Source organism: Seriola aureovittata, chromosome 10, assembly GCF_021018895.1.
Source record: "Seriola aureovittata isolate HTS-2021-v1 ecotype China chromosome 10, ASM2101889v1, whole genome shotgun sequence".
In the NCBI taxonomy this organism is placed as follows: domain Eukaryota; kingdom Metazoa; phylum Chordata; class Actinopteri; order Carangiformes; family Carangidae; genus Seriola; species Seriola aureovittata.
In genome coordinates, this window is record NC_079373.1 from 1824164 (window position 1) to 1843036 (window position 18873).

Below are 18873 nucleotides of genomic sequence, written 5' to 3' on the forward strand. Positions count from 1 at the left end.
CCAGGAGAGTGCTGAACCGGTGAGGCCAAGGTAGTCGGATAGGCGGGTGAGGAGGATGGTGTGGGAGACTGTGTCAAAGGCTGCTGAGAGGTCCAGGAGGATGAGGATGCTGATGTGGCCAGAGTCAGCAGCAATGAGAAGGTCGTTAGTAATTTTGGTGAGAGCGGTCTCTGTGCTGTGGTGTGTTCTAAAGCCAGACTGAAAGGGTTCATAGAGCTCATGGTTGGACATGTGCTGATGGAGTTGGGCGGCCCGAGGGAAGGAAGGTTGGAGATCGGTCTGTAGTTCTTGAGGTCATCGGGGTCAAGACCTGGCTTCTTGTGGATGGGAGTGACTCAGGCAACTTTAACTGAGGCAACTTTGCATAGTGTAAATTGTCTGATGATGATAGTAATTGAGTATGATTGCAGGTCAAGGTACCACTTTAACTATGTAAACTGTTAAGGGGTGTGCATGCATACAGGCCCGTCACTGCCCATATTAATGCAACAAAAATGTGTAATTTGTTTTGAAGCAGGCATTCCCAGAGGTTTCCATTCTAGATCCAAGCCATGAAGCTCTCTGTCAGTTCAGTATTTTCTGCCTTTCATTTGCACCAGTTATTAGGCAGAGGCCTATATCAAAAGCACAGAAGCCCTGTGGGATTTCTACAAGACTCTGGTATGTGCCAGAAAGCCAGAGAGAACACAGAGTGATTCCATACTCCCTCTCTCCGAACTCTGCTAATGTTCTCATGAGCCAGTCATGAGGAAAGATGATAACTCTTTATTCTAATTGTAATGAGCCAGTTCCTTTTCCCATAGGCTTTCACTGCTGAGAACATTAACCAATGAGAACTCTGTCTGGGGAGATACTATGTGTGTGTGTGTGTGTGTGTGTGTGTGTGTGTGTGTGTGTGTGTGTGTGTGTGTGTGTGTGTGTGTGTGTGTGTGTGTGTGTGTGTGTGTGTGGTGAATAAAGGGCCTACATTGTCTGAGTGTAACAAAGCAATATTTAAAACTATATTAGAGAGGAAAGAAGCTAACAGTGTAATTATGTATATGTTTGATGGTCCCATTTAAATGGTAATGAACAGTGAGCATGGAGAGTCTTCCTTCAGGGAACATGTCCGGGGTAAATACCTTCATTCATCTGCTGTGACTCATGTAAAGGAGCACTGTCTTGTCCCCTCTTCTTTTCTATTTGCTTTTTCACTCTCGACTTCATCACCTCCTTCATTACTATTTCTCTTAAACAGAAGCACAATCGCCAAAACAGCAAAACCATTTTGGAAACCATATGCCAGTGTCTTTGAACTTTGCTCTTGAGAAAGAAGAAGAATCACCACAAAAACAATAACGATTGGTAACAGGTTGGAAGTTGGAAGTTTGAAAGGTGAAATATAGACATAGACATTTCGATATTTTCGATGACAAACATGACTACTGTATCATTGATTGAAAACTGTTAACTTTATGCATGGACTGAATAATGTCCCTAGATGACCCAAAAAGTATTATGAATCTGTCTGGTCAACCTTCTAAGATGTAGATGTTAAACTATAAAATACAGGGACCTTTCTAGCTTTTTGGGGGCCCTATGCAAGATGCTGTTTGGGGGCCCCTATTTTGTCAAACTACAATGGGGGGATTCCAAACTCTTTAAGATGATCCGTGGAGATGCATCAATCTGTTACACTTTAAGAGGAAAACAGGCTAGATTTGTAAAAAAAAAAAAAAACTGTCTCATATTCAAATGAAACATCTCAAGTTGAGACAAGCAATTTAAACCTACAGAAAATGATAATAAAAGGTAAATGATGAAGCTCCTCTATGTCAGTAAATGCAACATATGCAGTCTTTTCCTCAAAAATGTTTATTTTAAATTTTGAGAACAAAGTTCTTAAACATGAAACATAACTCAACATAATAATTATCTCCCCTCCCACCTAAAACAATAAAAAAATAAACATCAGGCCATTGCCCACATGAACAGAAAATAAATTAGGCTACTACTTGGAATAAAAATACAATGAACCAGCATCCATTATAATGTGCAAACAATAAAAACAAAAAACTAGTAAGAATAATACTAATGTTGCAGGTAGTAAGGAGCTTTTCACATGTAACACTACAACCCCTTGAGGGCCATTTAGATCTGTTTCTGTGATCGTGATCTGTATAATCACAGTCTGATGTTTTAGGCCATTGCACAAAATGAACAGAAAATAAAATAGGCTATCACCTAGAATAAAAATACGATAAACCAGCATCTATAAGTGCAAATAATAAAAACAAAACAACAAGAGAATAATACTTATGTTCTAGTTTGAAATGAACAATATGTAACTGTATAACATGATCACACTACTTTGTGATTATGATCTGTATGATCAGTCTTATGTTTTCATTATCTTCCTCAAAACTTCTGCTTCCTGTCTGTTTTAGAAGCAAAGTCGTCAATGATGTCATCAACTTTGCACCTGCAAAGACAAAGCTCCTTAGGTTGCCAAGCAAAATTGATCATAAGCAAATATTATTATTATGTTGCACTGATACAGAAATTCATAAATGTATAAATATGTGTGTGTGTGTATGCAACATGCTATATACAGTGTCCCTTTAAAGCATGCACCCAATTTCAGTTGTCAATTTCAGGCTTTTTCTGCTTTTATCTTCACATTGTACTCTTTAAAGTAATAAAAACAATGGTAAATTAGTGTTGAGCACTATATGATATAGAGGGAATATTATTACCTATATTTGCAGAGTATTGCAAAGTGGAAAAATGTATGTAACTGATGATATGGTCTTATATGGTTATTTTCAACAAAATGCTCTGCAGCCTGCGATAATCTGACACAATGGGCGTCACTTCAGTCAATCAGTCCCACAGCACAGCACTTTCAAATTACAATTTTATTTGAGCCCTTTTGTAAAGCACACACTGTATAAAGTTGGGTTTATTTGCATACAAACAATCCTAGCCAGCTAGCTGAGCTAGTTAACTTATCAATTTAGCTGAGGCTAGCTGAGCTAGCCAGCAGGACAAAAGTAGCAAACTGAAAAAAAAAACTGGCTAACATTATAGCTCCCCCCTCCATCCCAAAAGTGAATCTACATCATTAACAAATGCCTTACCTTTTTCCTGAGTGTTTTTCTTCTTCACTTTTCTTCTTTTGTTTTTTTCTGCACCAGAGGAATATGTCCTTTTTGATGCCATCATACTGTTACTAACGCTACCTTTACTCTCCTCACTGACGTGACATGCAGCTGTCACTCATCCCTTCATACCTGTCGACAGAATTCACTCATTGCTTGACACCCTAATGATGACTTTGACTTGATTACCCCACAAACACAAGCCACAGCTTCCCTGTCATTGCAGCTTAATTTTGTTTATATCCCACATTTAATTTATGAGCATATAAGTGCTTCACTAAACACATGAGGATGCTCGGCTGGCTACAAATAAAGACAGGTAATTTTAATTCTCCCCAAATAGAGACTGGACTTGCAGTTTGGGGGACCCTATGCATCTGCATAGTTCACATATAGCAAGAAACGGCTCTGATAAAACATGTAATTTCCTGTTCAGTAGGTGGCACTATAACTGAATACTGGAATATAGATCTTCAGGCAGGGACTCTAATCAAATTTGTGAAGTTTGGGGCAGATTGGAAGATTTCTGTTGAGATTACATCTACTTGCAGCATATTTCATGATTTTGCATCAACAATGAAAACTAGTGGCCGGTTGGCTCAAACTTTTGCACAGATTCTCAGTGGGGCACGAGAAGAGAGAGTGAGAGAGTGAGAGAGTGAGAGTGGTTCATCAAAATTCCTTTAATAACTTTTGATTGTGATAGTGATTCTAGATGCAAAGTTTTGTGCAGATTACACAAGTTTGAAAAAGTGATGTGATGTGATGTGATGATGTTGCGCCCTACAGATGTATGTGTCCTCTGTGCCCTGTGTATCTGTAGGGAGCAACTCTTTTACTGAGTCTATCTGCACAAAACTTTATATATGTATATATGTATATATATGTGTGTGTGTGTGTGAGTGTGTGTGTACTGTATATATTATACTAACAAATATAAAATTTAGGTTTAAAAGGCTAATATATGAACTACAGCTGTACTGACCTGTTAGCAGCTGTATTGACCTCTCCAGATGAAAACTGTTTCTTCTTTATAAATATTTCCTTTTCCAGAAAGAATCTGAATAGTCACTAAAACTCTTAATTGATGGAAGAGCAGTGACCACACGACCACTGATTCATTCTGAGAAGACACTACAACCCTGCCAGACCACTCAGAGACTCTGTGGGGTCACAGCAACAAGCCGATTTACTGAAGGAGTTTGATTGTTTGTGTGTTGGATGCTCCTCAGGTGTGGACTCACTGGCAGCAGGTGCCACATCAGCCTTTAATTGAAAAAGTGGGGCAGAGTTTAACAAAGTGATCAAAAAAAAAGAGGAGCAACTGTTACAGACTGCTACTTTTTTTTCCATCCATACATGACGGTGGCGTGAACGCTGACAATTGTACCATCAGGGGCCTAAATGCATGTACACCAGCAGAGCCTGATGTGTTCAGGGGACAGATGCTCTCCAAGCTTCAAAGAGACAGAGAGATGGACACTGGCGGACAGATAGATAGACATCTCTCCATCCTCTCTGGACATTAAAGACTGCTGGATCTAAAAGCAGATTTCAGATTAAGTTGACAATTTTCCTTCTGAGGAGAAAACAGAGATGTAATTTTCTCCTGCAGCAGAAGAGCAGAGAGTATGAAGAGCAGAATTTATGGAGACTTAATGGAATCACCAGATTTTAGCTTGGCTCCATCTTCTTTAAAAAGCATCAGTTCTCCGTATCAACCAACTTCATCTGTGTGTGTGCCGCGAGTCAAATGTCATTGTGGGAGTGTCTGAGAGTGCACACACACCCTACAGGCAGTAATGTGGGTTGGCTATGAGCTGTGAGGCCACTGAATGAACAGATGGAGGTAATCAACAGATGGTTGATATGGTGTTTGTGTGTGTGTGTGTTTGTGTGTGTGTGTGTGTGTGTGTGTGTGTATCCAAGTCCAAGTGAAAAGCTTTTAACACAGAGCTAACAAGACATTAAAGTATATCTTGAAGCATCAGATTACCTGTTCATATTTATAATATTATTATTAAATTACTTCTATAACTTTATATTTCACTTTGGTTTTCACATTATAAAATCTGCGATGAAACATAACAGTACAAAAAAAGAAAGGTCCGTCACTAATTAGGGACTGGGAATATTGGTCTCTTAGTGGTGTTATAATGGCTCACACCATCGTTTCTGATACGGAGCTAAAACAATTGCCTGGATGGAGACCTTTCATCTTATTTTAAAAAGCCATTTAAAAATGAAAATATTCTGCGGTTGTGACCTTAATCTGCTCTTGTTTTGGCTTTCATGTCTTTTGATGTAAAAACCAGGTGTAGTTTGGTACCTGGTGGAAGCCCAATAACCCAAGTCCTCTGCGTTTACGTTGGGCGGTGAATCTTTGGGGGTCGTCTGGAATCACCCCAGACACATCTGTCTCTTGAGTTCTGCTCAGAGTTTATCCTACAACCAGAAAATATAATGTCTGCCACAGTTGTCGTCAGTGAGGGGGGGCGTAAAAAGTGCCGAGCAGTGTCCCTCACGTGGTGGCACAGAGGAGTTTAACCTTCAGTTTTTCATCAGGAGACAGTGTTGGTAATCCATCTCTGTCATGGTGACCAGCGCTGCCCTCTACTTTAAAAGACACTAACTTCCGACAACGACCAGCAAATTACCACAACAGTATCTGGCAAACAGCCAATCAAATAGAGGCAGGGAAACAGACGGTCAGAACCAGCTGGCATCATATTTGTACCATCTGCTTTCATTACAAAGACCGTGGACGTGTGTGTTGTTGTGTCTCAACACTGCGAGCGAAGGTGTGTCCCCACACAGAGACCGGTCCAGCTAACAGCAACTTTTAAATGATTTTGTCAGACACTGAGTTTAAACTGTGGAATAATAAATAACAGCAACAAGTGAGACTGTTTAGATCTGTTTAGCCAGAGTCATATTCATTTCTAACTTACTCAGTACCACTAAAACGACACTTCTTCCTGCTACCAGCAGGTGGTGCTGTGACCTGTAATCTGTGTTTAGCTGGAAGGCAGGGTCCAATAAAAAGTTGCCATAAAGTTGCGGTATGGGAAGTGTATGATGCTGTGTTTTTGAAGCTTGACTCACACTAGGGACTAACAGTCAGGATATCTTGGCCTTGGAAGGACGCATGCAGAGGCCAGACAGTACACATGGTCCCTCCAAACTTGATTACTAAAAAACATTGTAATATTTTTTAAATGTGCATTAATAGTGGCATTTTATTCAGTATTATCTTTTGATAAAAGTTTAAGGAGACTCTAAGTTATTTATGGACAGCTTTCAGACAGAGGAAGAGTGATATTACTTGTCTTAGGCACTGCTGAGACCATTTAAGGACGTCTTCAGATCTATAAAAGATCGGGAGACTGATGTTGAGGGACAAGAAACAATGAGTGAGTCCATGGGAAATTGAGAATACATTGAAATCCTCAAATCTAACAAAATGGCCTTAGCCAACCTGCTGGACACCAAAGTACAGGGAGAGCTGGTAAGAACCAGTCCAGAACATCACAGAGATGATTTTTCTTTGCCCTGGAGAAAACACAGGGCAAGAATGAACAGAACCTGGCTAAATAAGAAGATGAGCTCCTGAGTTTCACTCCTTTCTCTACAGTAGAGAACGAGGCGGATGATACACTGTTCCAGAGGTTCTGCGGTGAACTGCCTCAGGTCTCAGTTGGACAGGAGTCTGCAGATGCAGGAACTTCATGCCGCTCTGCAGAGCATGCAAGGAAGCCGGCATTGATGCCCTCTAGAGTTTGCCAAAGCCTTCTGGGACGTTGGGCTGGGCTGAGAGAAGATATGGAGCAAGTCATCCATCATCATTAACTAAAAAGAAACTGCTGCTCCCTCAGGTTCTTACAGAGGTAGAGTACTTGTGCTTAACAAACTTGTAACCTCTCTATTTTGGCAGGTGTGTGGTCTATTAGTCCAGATCCAAACAAAAATTGATAACTACATCTGGGATTGCTCACACTGGTTATCACAGGGTGTGTTGTCTTGATCCAGAGAGGAGGAGGGGAGGGCCCCCTCCACCTGGCCAGCAGTGTTCTTTGGCTTACAGTTTGTCCAGAGGTCTATCAGATTTACTGTGGACACAAGTGGCTAGTTGCTTTGTCAGACTTGATGCAGCAGAGTCTGATTTTTTTAAAGTGACTGTACCAGAAATTAGTCACATGACCAGTGACCTACTGCCAGTAAAATCTTCCACCTCAACCTCCTTGCTGAGAGAGTCTACAGCTCTCTCACAATGTTGTTGCAGACAGGGAAGAGTCACAAATGGCTGCTCCTGCTCAGGAACATGTAATCACTAAGCTGTAGGTCAGATAATATTCTTTTCTCTACTGTAATTCATTGTGGGCCTATTTCTGTGGTAGAGCAACAACCAGTGAAAGCAGAACAGTCCGGTATTTTCCTGACTGAAAACGTCTCTGCCCATCCTCTGATCCTCAGTCACTCCCTCCCTTCATTATGTCTTTATATCTCTTAAATATCCTGTAACCTTCTCTTCCTGACATTACCCCTCTGTCCATTCAGACCACTTGTCTACGCATGACAGCTCCAGTCTCACCTTTAAGCTTCATTCAAGTCACTTTGAGCCTGATTAACTCTCTGAAGCCCACAGGAGTGTAAAAGCTCACAAATATCATGTTGTCAGAGCATAGTTACTCCTCAAAGCTTTCAGGGAAACTAGAGAATCAGTGCTTCACAACAAGCTCCTCTTTGTCCTGTGGCCCACTGTCGTTACACTGATTCATAAAGTTGGAAAAGATTTGGACAGTTTCACCTGTTTCACTGCCAAGCATCAACCTCCAATGCTGAAAATTGAATTGAATTTGGTTCCTGTATTGACCAATATTCTGCCTCCAACAGTGAGTCAATCCCCATAGACTCCCATGTTAAAATGTCCAACTTTACAGCAGAAATAAACATGTTTACAGCCTGGTACAAAAACAGTTTTGGTGGAACCCTCTGTTTCAGCACTCTGTGACTGAGGGGGCTGAGCTAACATCGGTCACAACAAGGCCTCATTCTACCTAACATTAGTTCTGTTCTGTGTCTGCACCAAGCATCAAACTCCAGGGCTGAGAAATTTAGCCCACACTGAAGAACCAAAACCTGCAGTTCCTCTAACGGCCACTAGAGTCTGGCTCCAACACTGAGTCAATCCCCATAGACTCCCTTGTTAAAATGTTCAACTTTACAGCAGAAATAAACATGTTTATGGTACAAAAACAGTTTTGGTCTCTAGAGCTAATTTCCTCCTTCATGACACCTGTTTATATAACTCACCTGTTTACATTTTATTATGGCTTAGAGTTATGAAGAATTGACGCTGTGACCTCTTTGAGTGACATTTTTGGATTAGCTGGGGGTTAGGGGCGGAGTCAGACACTGCCAAGATGGTGACGGTTGAGCAGCTCACTCTGAGCAGCTCACTCTGAGCTTCAACACCGCTCTTCAGAAACTTGTGGGTGACATCACATAGGCTACGTCCATCTTTATTTACAGTCTATGGTCCTGGCTCATTGCTTTTTGCTGTATGCATATGGATTGATTCTCATCTGCCATCTTTGTTGGTGACGTCTAGAGTCACGTTTCTGAATCGGACACTCTTATTGGCTCCTGTGGTGCCATCACAGCCAATCGGTGTCTGATTCAGAGGCTTTGCTGCCACACTGGATTATTCTGAGCTCAAGCAAGTAAATGTTGGTCCAAGGTTATTGTAGAGACAGAAAATAATGATAATACAGTGTGTTTTCCCTGTGAGCAGCACTCATCATTACAGCATGGTTAGGTAAATGTACAGCATTTAAACATACTATTATTGTAGAATAGTTTATGGTGGAAGTTAATAGAGTGATATAAACCAAATACTAGTGTGAACTATTTGAGTCATTTCAATCAAGAGGAAGTATATCATGTGCAAGGAAGATGCCCTATGTCAGGTGCCCTTGTGTGTAATTCTGGACAGGCACATGATGCAGAGCATGTCTAAGGATGTGCAGGCAGTAAAAATAAGACAATTCATGGCAAAACAAAACAAACTTGAGGCTGTTCTGACTCCGATACTGTAAAAAACACTAGACAAAACACAAAGGTACACAGAAATGAAAGCTCTCGTGAGTCTCTGATATTTCAGATCTTTTTCGATTTACTGGTTTCTTACCTTTCATGCCAAACTTAGAGCGTCGTCCATACTTGTTGATGAGAAGGAAGAGAACCACCAGCATCACACAGGCAAACCCTGCCAGGCACACTGCTATGGAGACCTGGAATCAGGCAAAGCATCACAGTTGCTCAGCTTCTGTGCTTATATAACATGAAGTAAGTGACAAGCACTTTCAGGATTAAAGAAGCAGGGACCTCAGCAGGCTTTAGTGTTAGTTATGTTGGCTGGTTTGGATCCCTGTGGTCCAGAGTAAGATATTCCCACCAAACTTCCTGGTTCGGTGAATATTTGTGGTCCTCAGAAGAAACATAATGTTTAGTGATGCCCTGCTTTTTCTTCTGGCGACAATGTCATACACAGGTCAAATTGTCAATTTGAATATGAAATGTTTCATGATCAATGAAATGGGATTTACATCATTTATAATTTCATAAGGGTTGTTGTAACTTTAGACGACAGACTGTTCAGAGTGAAGATCGTACTGAGTCAGAGTCTGAGATCTTAGCGCTCAAGCACCAACGGTCCCTAGCAACTGTTGATTTTGGTGAAATTATAATTAGGGTGTGAGCACCAGGGGCATCGCACCTTCGCACCTTTGGTTGTGAGAACAGGGGCTTTCTTTATAAACACAGAGTGTGTCGCCTCACACATTCCTTTGACCATGTGAACACACAGTTTTCCAAAGTGATCCAGGTCACAGTGAAAATACAAAATAAGACGAGAAACGTGATTTAACATAAAATAAAATAAACAACTGCACGGAGCTTCGTTCATTATCATCATTATAAGTTTACACAGCAAGAACAATTTTAGATTTCACAAACAGAAATTGTGTTTGAGCGTCAATGTTTCCTTCAGCATCGTTTAATATCCTGATTATTTATTGTGAGTCGTTCTGTAACTGTTTCACACTATTTGAATATTGACTCATCACAGTGTTGGAGCCTGTGGAGCCTCATTAAGACTCTAGTCCCAATACATGAAGTCCAGAGTGAAACAGGACTTTACATTAGAGTGACTGTACCACAGTAAACTGATGCATGCTGGGACCTCAGATATTCTTCTTTCTCGTCTTTCTTCTCTGTGTCTGATCACTTGCGGCACAGACGGTGCTTTTTGGAAATGACGCTCTTGCACATGCGCCCAGTTTCTCAGTGAATGAGATTTCTAAAGCAGAACCATGCGAAGGCACGGCTCCATAATTCTGATGAAAAGAATGGGTATGAATATTTCTGGTTTTGTGCGTACACATAGTTTTAGTCATGAATCTACACTGAGTTTTATTCATCTGGCCTCTGCACTTTCACAGAAACATGATTCCTACCCAATCATGTTTCAGCATGGCCAGCGGGCTTCATAGTGCCCCCGAACGCAGGGCTATGTTGGGATAAAGTTGCTTGGATGTTCCTGAAATTTAGTGGGATCATTGCTCTAATCATTCTGGACAAACTAAATATTCTTTTCAAAAGTTTCAGCAGACAGGAAGTCAGCCATTTTGGATTTTGGCTTTGGTCTTTAACAAACTCATCCTAAAGATTTAACCAGATCAACAGACCTGGTGGTGGAGGTATGCACTCCGCTGAGTGTCATTCTAATTGTAAATTGTTCCTACTGGAATTTGTGATTCCAGTAGGAAAACACCAACTATGACCTTGTCCTCATTGCAGTTTAGTTTATAAGAGGGGGAGGGAACTGTTGAGCAGATTCTATACTGTTTCGTGTGTGTGTGTGTGTGTGTGTGTGTGTGTGTGTGTGTGGGGGGGGGGGTTCTGAATAAATACATCCATTTAAGAGACTTTTTTAATGCCTCATGTACTTAAGAAATGTTGAAACTTATGGGCAGAAAAGTTTTACTTTTGCACATTTATGCTCCTCAGGGGGTTGATGTACTTGATCTAATTAATCTATGACCTTCCTTTCCTCTAGAATCACACAACAAACCTTACATTTTGAGGCCCCACCACTGCTGAGAATTCTAAGTATGTTGTTGGTTCTGTCCAACATGACTTTCTTTCATATCATAACAGTGTGTTAAAGACCCTCCGATGAAAGTCAAGTGTTTAACCTCGTTAACATCCATATGATTTTTATATAATACAGACATATGATGAGAGAAATGATCATCAACACGATGACTGAGTGTTTCCACCTTGAACTGCAGTGAACCAATGACAGTCTCATAAAAACAGATTCAGACAGCCAGGGTTTCATACGTCACAAACCTAAGGAACCAATCCTGTCAACTTGTGGGGACGAGGGGCGGGGCTAAATAAACCTGAAACCTTGTCAGTACAGAGAGAGAGAGAGTTAGCATTAGCACAAACATTAACACTGTGTCAGCCACTGCCAGTTACAAGCTAACAAACATCAAACAACAACATCTTCTAATATTGTTTCTTCTGGCTCCAAAAGACAAAGAGGGTGACATCCAAAATGTAAAACTCATGGCAACAAAACATCAGTTCACAAACCAATGTGTGATGTCACAGAGAGCCTCCACTTGATGTTAACTGAAATACTCTTGCCCAATCACAATATTATCAGGGAGCATTTCAGCACATTTTACTAGTATGTGTATGTGGACACCTTTTCAGTTGTGTGTTAAAGCTTTTTGGTGATTCTGAATCACGTCCCTCATGGCCCCTCATAGACAAAGCTTCAACTAAGAAATACGTGGAAGACAAAAGAGCACACGCACATACACTTAGCCAGCCTCAGCTTTGACGGTTATCTGTTCCCAGTCAATTACAGAAAAAAGATGGACTCAATTACATTTCTAACCAGCTCTCAGGCTCAGTAACCACCAGGGTGTTTCAGATAGAGGAAAATGGCTGAGAGTGAACAGAGGAGAAGAAAAGGCTGGATTAAAATAGCAACCTCAGTTTCAACTAAACTTTTTTCCTCTCCTTTGTTACATTTCTTCTTCTTTCTCCCTTTGCAGATCACTGGTACTTTAATATAATACTCATTAGGTTGATGGATTCTCTCAGAGATTACAGACAGACAGACAGACAGACAGACAGACAGACAGATCAACTTAATTCTTCCATTAAAACTGTTTCAATAATAATAATTTTAACTAATGTGTCCTGTCCTGTAGCAGCTGTAGAGAGTTTGGTTTCAAGCCAACATCGTTGTCTGTTTTATCCGTGAATGCTCCACAACCTCAACTGTGTGTTTACTGTTGTTACTATGACGACAAAGGTCATAAGTACTTATTTTAACCTGACCTGACAACCAAGACATTTTTGTGCTTAAATCTGTGACTGTGTCTTTACCATAACTCTCGTGATCCTCTGCTATGATTCATATTTAGTTTGACATGGTTTTCTCACTAAAAAAGTGAGGGGAAAAAAATGCCAAACTGGTTCTGAAGCTTACTTCCAGGTGGACAGGTGAAAGAGCAGAGAGCATCAAGATGGTTAGAGGAGGAAACATCAGAGAGACTCAGCCACATGTTTGAGCCTCAGTCAGACCCAGACTCAGATGAGGAGTCTGAGACCAGAACCAGAGACTAGCAGACGGATCAGAACGGTTAGCGCAGTTAGCATCTTTTATTTGTTTAGGTTGTTTCTTAGCTTGTAACTGGCAGTGGCTGACACAGTGTTAGCGGCTGTGCTAATGCTAACTCTCTCTCTGTGTACTGACAAGGTTTCAGGTTTATTTAGCCCCGCCCCCCGTCACCACAAGTTGACAGGATTGGTTCCTTAGGTCTGTCACGTATGAAACCCTGGCTGTCTGAATCTGTGTTTATGAGACTGTCATTGGTTCACTGCAGTTCAAGGTGGAAACACTCAGTCATGGTGTTGATGATCATTTCTCTCATCATATGTCTGTATTATGTAAAAACATCACGTGGATGATGATAAGGTAAACATACTAAACCTCTGAAGTCTGTACCAGGGGTCGTACTCACAAAACAGCCTGAGGTTAAAATTAGCTTCTGATTGGTCAGGTTGTACGACTCCACAAAGCATCTCCACTCTGTCAGCATACATCAGGGTTACTGATTGAAGTGAAGGACTGAAGCTCTGCTCAGTGAGATGAGCTCCTCCAGAAACAAACACAACTTTAATTTTGATGTTTGAAAAAATGTCAACTGTCAACTTAAAAACTGAACAATATAATATAATATTGATCTAAACTGGTTTGTAGCTAAAACAGGTTTACTGACACTTTTGTGTCACACAACCCTGACAAACCCGCAACAACAATCATCATTTCTTCTCATGTGGACACAAGGTTACTGTAAGATTACTCCCGGCTCAAATGTCACCTATTTCATACAATCTAGATTACCAATACAAAATCACAGTCACAATTTTGTTTAGAAAACTGAACTTATATATTTTTGGTTAGTTTAGCTGTTCAGCCCTGGCTATATTATGTACGAAGGGAAAAAAAATCTGAAATTTTGAGAAAAAAGTCAAAATATAATGATAACAAAGTGATAATTTTAGGTATCATGTTGTTTTAGAGGGGAAATATCAGGAGCTTTAAAATGAGCATGAATGTGGAGCATCCTGTGAAGTTGTACTTTAGGTTTCATCATCATCATCATCATCATCATCATCATCATCATCATCATCATCATCAGCATCATCAGCGGCAGCAGCAGCATCAGGACACTGAAAAGATTGTGAAGAAACTCTATTCTAGTCTATTCTATTGTTAGACAGACAAACAGCAGCTGCCAGAAGCAGGCTGACACTGACACTGACTGTCCTTTCACCTGTTTCATTGGTTGATGTAATATTCCTAAAAATTATGGTTTTTTTTTCTCTTGACATTTAAAATTTTTGATTCTCTTAATATTATGACTTAAGTCTCAAAATATCAGATTTCTATTTTTTTCTTCAATCTGGCCCTAATACTCTGTGGTAATTACAAGCTTCAGTGTTTGATCTCTGTTTCTCTACCTATGTGTCTGGGGAAAATGGAAGAAACACGAGACAAACACTAAACGTGTTTAATATTCCAGTCACTTACCCCAAAAGTGTCTTCCTCAGGTTTGTGAGTCTCTGCAGTCGGAGTAACTGCAAGGAAAACACAAGGAGATACAGAGAGGATTTTAAAATCACAACAACTGACTGACCTGCTGCTTCTGCAGGGAGACGGCACAGACATCACAATAAACCACACAGCTACTGACATTAGTGATATAACAGTGAGCTGCAGACACAAGGTCAAACACACACAACATGGAGCTCAAAGTCATGAAATAATAGTAATAATAATGATATGTCCAGCAATAGATAATAAATAAATATAATCCATGTAAGGATCATGGAGTATGTTTTTAATGAGACTAGAGCTGAACTATTAGAAGATCAGTGTTATCCGCAGGGCCACTGTAGTAAAGTCTATATAGTAAGGGTGGCTGTCTGCAGTGGAAAAGAAGCACCTGGTACCAAAAGTGAGTGGAGTCAAGTACAGTTGAGCTGAGTCAGTACCATGTGGGAGAAGAACAGGAACTGGAATTATCTCCCCCATATACATACAGACACAAAATACCAGGTTCCTAAATCTTCTCTCTAACACACTCACGGAGTCAGTACATAATACGGAAGCCTGAAGGTCCAAATGTGTTTTATTGTCCTGAGAATTGTTTGATTCATGGGTTATATTTTCTCCTGTTCTCCTCCTCTCCTACCACGACACAATCTGACTGAATGCTGCTTCAGCAACAGGTCAGCTCATTAGTCTTCAGTCATGTTCTCTGATGAGAATATATGACACTGTGAACACAGGCTAATCGTATTAGATTTAAGTCAGCGTGAACCTTTAACATAATGATCATCATGATGAGGAGCTAACTCCTTATTCACAATCCTGAGAATCAAGATCATCATTATATAATGAATGCACACGTACCGTAATCATAGTCTGACTCTGGATCTGTGGAAGAAGACAGAGAAGATACTGTCAGACAGACTGTATAGACAGGGTTCAGTAGATTACAAACACGTTTGAGTGAACAGGAGAAAGAGAAGAGGGCAGGTGTGAGACTGTAAACAGAGGACGGGAGGGGATGTTAACGACATCATCACCTCCTGTCTAAATACAGCCTTTTCATTTACACCCGACTAAATATAAGCTTCAAGTTCACCATCAACATCCAGTGCTGCTGATGAGAGGATGACATCACTTCCTGTAGGAGCAGAGCACCGTGACTCCGTGTCACCCTCAGGGATGGACCGGAGCAGCTCCAGGTCAGAGTCAATGAATTTCTTTATTAACAGTTATTTCTATGGTTAAGTTGTGGTCAGGGTTAGTAACTAAAACACTCAGTTAAGCGATCATCTGTTACTATCCAACTGGCTACATGACCACATCCAGCACTAACACTGAACACTGACTTGAACTTATTCGCTACAGAATCATCTAATGGGTTGTAGTTTATGACTCTTATCTAGAAAGGGACAAAGGAAGTGTGTGTGTGTGTGTGTGTGTGTGTGTGTGTGTGTGTGTGTGTGTGTGTGTGTGCGTTCATGCATGGCAAAGACAGGCCAGGATTCACACCTTAGTGTTAATCAGTCCTTTTGTTGTTACTTGTCCTCTATAAGAAACAATCAAATATCATTAGACAAAGTCTTATTGTAACAAACTGGAGATTTTGCCTATATTCTCCAGTTGCCTGGTGTCCATTGGTTAATCCTCTGGAGCTGACCCTTTGACCTTTGGTCTGGTTTTGTGTCGTTCGGACATGCTAAAAGCATGGACTGTTTGTGGAAGAGGGGTCCTTTGTCTCTGTTTCCTATCAATTTGATAGTTTGATGGTGGGAAGAGTCGTAAAGTGTCAATTGTGGGTCCGTAACTCTGCATGTCCTTATAATGAACTTCCTTAATGGCTTGTGACTGATGCCAGGCCACGTATGTACGCTACAATTTCATAGCTTTCAGTTCACTGAATCACACACCTGCACTATTCTGGGTTTCCTTTCACCCTGGAGAAAAAGATTGCCCCCTTGATAGTCATTGTATAATGCGTAATTCGTTTAGGTTTTTAAATCATCTTTTAAGGAGAATATTAACTGTGCATTTTTTTTCTACCAGAAAAAAAAACTGAGTTAGTTGTATCTTTTTAAAGCCGTGTATATTACAGGAGAGATTTCAGAAAGTCTTCAGACCTCTTCACTTAAGTCCACACTCAATACCCCATAATGACAAAGTGAAAAGTGAAAGCTGATTGGACAGGATGTTGGAAGGCACACTGTAACATGGATGTCTGTCACTTTACACGGTGACTATATGTTATAGAGCCACCTGTGCACAGGTCAGACACAGACCCATACTGTGAACAGTAGTTAGGATGGTGAGAGCAGTAATCACACCAGGACTGGTACATTTTGTTGATGGTTTCATGTCTGTTCTGTTGCTGTTTTGACCTGACCTCATCATGACCCTCAATGTCCCAACTTACCATCAAATGGCTTGTTGAGGAAATGGCCATACACAGTGCTGGTGGCTAGACCCAGGTAGTTGCTGGCCTCTAAAGTGTAGTTGCCGTTGTTGTGGTGTGTTGGGTTTTTAAAGGTCAAGCAGCCTTCTATGTAGTCCTGGTAAATATCCATATCAGGACGTACATACTCAGTGTGGGAGATTTCCTGCGTGAGAGAAGAGGGACGAGTGAACAGTGACGTCATGATGAAACCCTTATCAGACAGTATCAAATCAATAGAAACCAATATTTGTATCTTTCAAAGTACCACACAGAAAACATGGCACATAGTTTTAACAGCCTCCTAAACCCAGATACATACAGGCAGTATCAAAGAAAGTTGACTCACACTGATCCGAATCAGTAAAGGTCAAACTTATTTTAGTTTTGTTTAAGAATTACACATATTTTCAAAACACTATAAACTCCACTCTTGAGAGTGAATATACTGTTGATACTGACATATGAATGAAACGCACCTTGTCTTTGTAGAACCATCGTAAGGTTGGGTGGGGCGAACCTCGTACAGTAAACTCTATGCAGGTGTCATGGCGGCGTTCTGGCTCCTTCAGCTTCACGATGGAGGGAGGAACTGAAGAGACAGAGAGAAGGACACTGTCAAAGTCTGATCCTCATTTCCCATCAGCCCCTGCTCACTTCCCGCTTACTGTGTTTCTCCCTTCACCTCCCCACACTATCCGACCACCAGGGGCTGGTTTCACAAAGACAGACTGTGACTGTGGCTTACATATAACAGATAGTCAGACCTCAGATAGACTGAGTCTAAGTTCATCTGTTGCACAAAGCAGTTTAGTTCTTGACTATCTTAATCCAGACTGTGGTACAATGAATTCTGGGATAAATTAAGAGTTTTTTCAATATGAAAAAAAGACCGACCTTTTACTTGAAGAGTGAAACAATAAAAAGAAAAATACTATTTGGTCTCTAAAAACTCTTTCTCTTCTCTCTCTCCATAATAATGTCAGCAAGCCACATATATGAGCCATGTTGTCCTGTTTCTTGTTGTTGGGTGCTACTGGTCAGCGCAGGTGTCACTGATTACCATGTTACCATGGTAACATTGGTTTTAGGCCTGAGTTAGCCTGGGGGTAAGGTGTCTAATGTTTTTATCTTAAAATGAGTCAGTCTTTATTTTAGTGAAACAGTCTGACAAACATCAGACTGATCTGTGAGCAACATGAAGACTGGACCAGCACTACAGACCAGTCTCACACCGCTTGGTGAAACTGGAGCCAAATGTCGCTGGTCTTTTTTCCTGTCTCGTTAACCACCTGCTCACCTGTTTCTTACCTGCACTCACCTGATTATCCCCGCCCCCTTACACACCTGTTCCCAGATAGCTCATTACTCCAGTCAGTATAAACTTGCCTCTGTCACCAGCTCTTTGTCAGTTCATCTGTTTGTGTGCATGCTACCTGCGTTTCTGTAACATGTTCTGCCTGTCTGCGTGCCTGCCTGTCTGCCTGCCTGCCTGCCTGCCTGCCTGCCTGCCTGCCTGCCTGCCTGTCTACTTGTGTTTTCATCCATTACAGCCACTTCAGTGCATCAGCCTGCCTGGGTGTGAGTCCTGTTATCTAACAGACACGAGCTTTGTCTATGAAACACAGGATGACATTAAAGAACTTAATTGTATCACACTGTCCCATGTAGCTACTCTACGGTAAAGCTCATACTGTGTGTCATTATACTTTCTGCAGTGTTGCAGCACAAAGAGAAAACACAGACACCTCCATTGCCATTTTAATATGCAGGTCTCATCACAGTCTGTTCCACTTGATCTGTGTCTGTGTGTGTGTGTGTGTGTGTGTGTGTGTGTGTGTGTGTGTGTGTGTGTGTTCCTGTTCTCCTGTTTCTCTGTTGACTGACAAAACTGTGTCTGACTGCAAACACTATTTGCTGTTTGCTGCAACAGAGTCATTGTGTTACCACAGCTGAGTGTGAGAAATTCAACCCAGCACCACAGACAGAGGCTGCTGGTATTAGTCACACACACACACACACACACACACACACACACACACACACACACACACACACACACACACACACACACACACACACACACACACACACACACA

The 18873-nt window shown here is 41.1% G+C and overlaps 1 protein-coding gene across 2 annotated transcripts in view; it reads right to left on the reverse strand.

Annotated features, from left to right (window-relative positions):
- The window catches only part of LOC130176465 (NT-3 growth factor receptor-like), a 179900-nt gene that overhangs the window by 54492 nt on the left and 106535 nt on the right, over window positions 1–18873 (reverse strand). For both annotated transcript variants that reach the window (XM_056387579.1, XM_056387580.1), the window contains 5 exons: window positions 17254–17366; window positions 16757–16940; window positions 15208–15231; window positions 14323–14369; window positions 9331–9433 (listed from right to left, as the gene is read on the reverse strand). In XM_056387579.1, the coding sequence (XP_056243554.1) occupies window positions 9331–9433; window positions 14323–14369; window positions 15208–15231; window positions 16757–16940; window positions 17254–17366 (471 nt within the window). The remainder of the gene's footprint in view (window positions 1–9330; window positions 9434–14322; window positions 14370–15207; window positions 15232–16756; window positions 16941–17253; window positions 17367–18873) is intronic.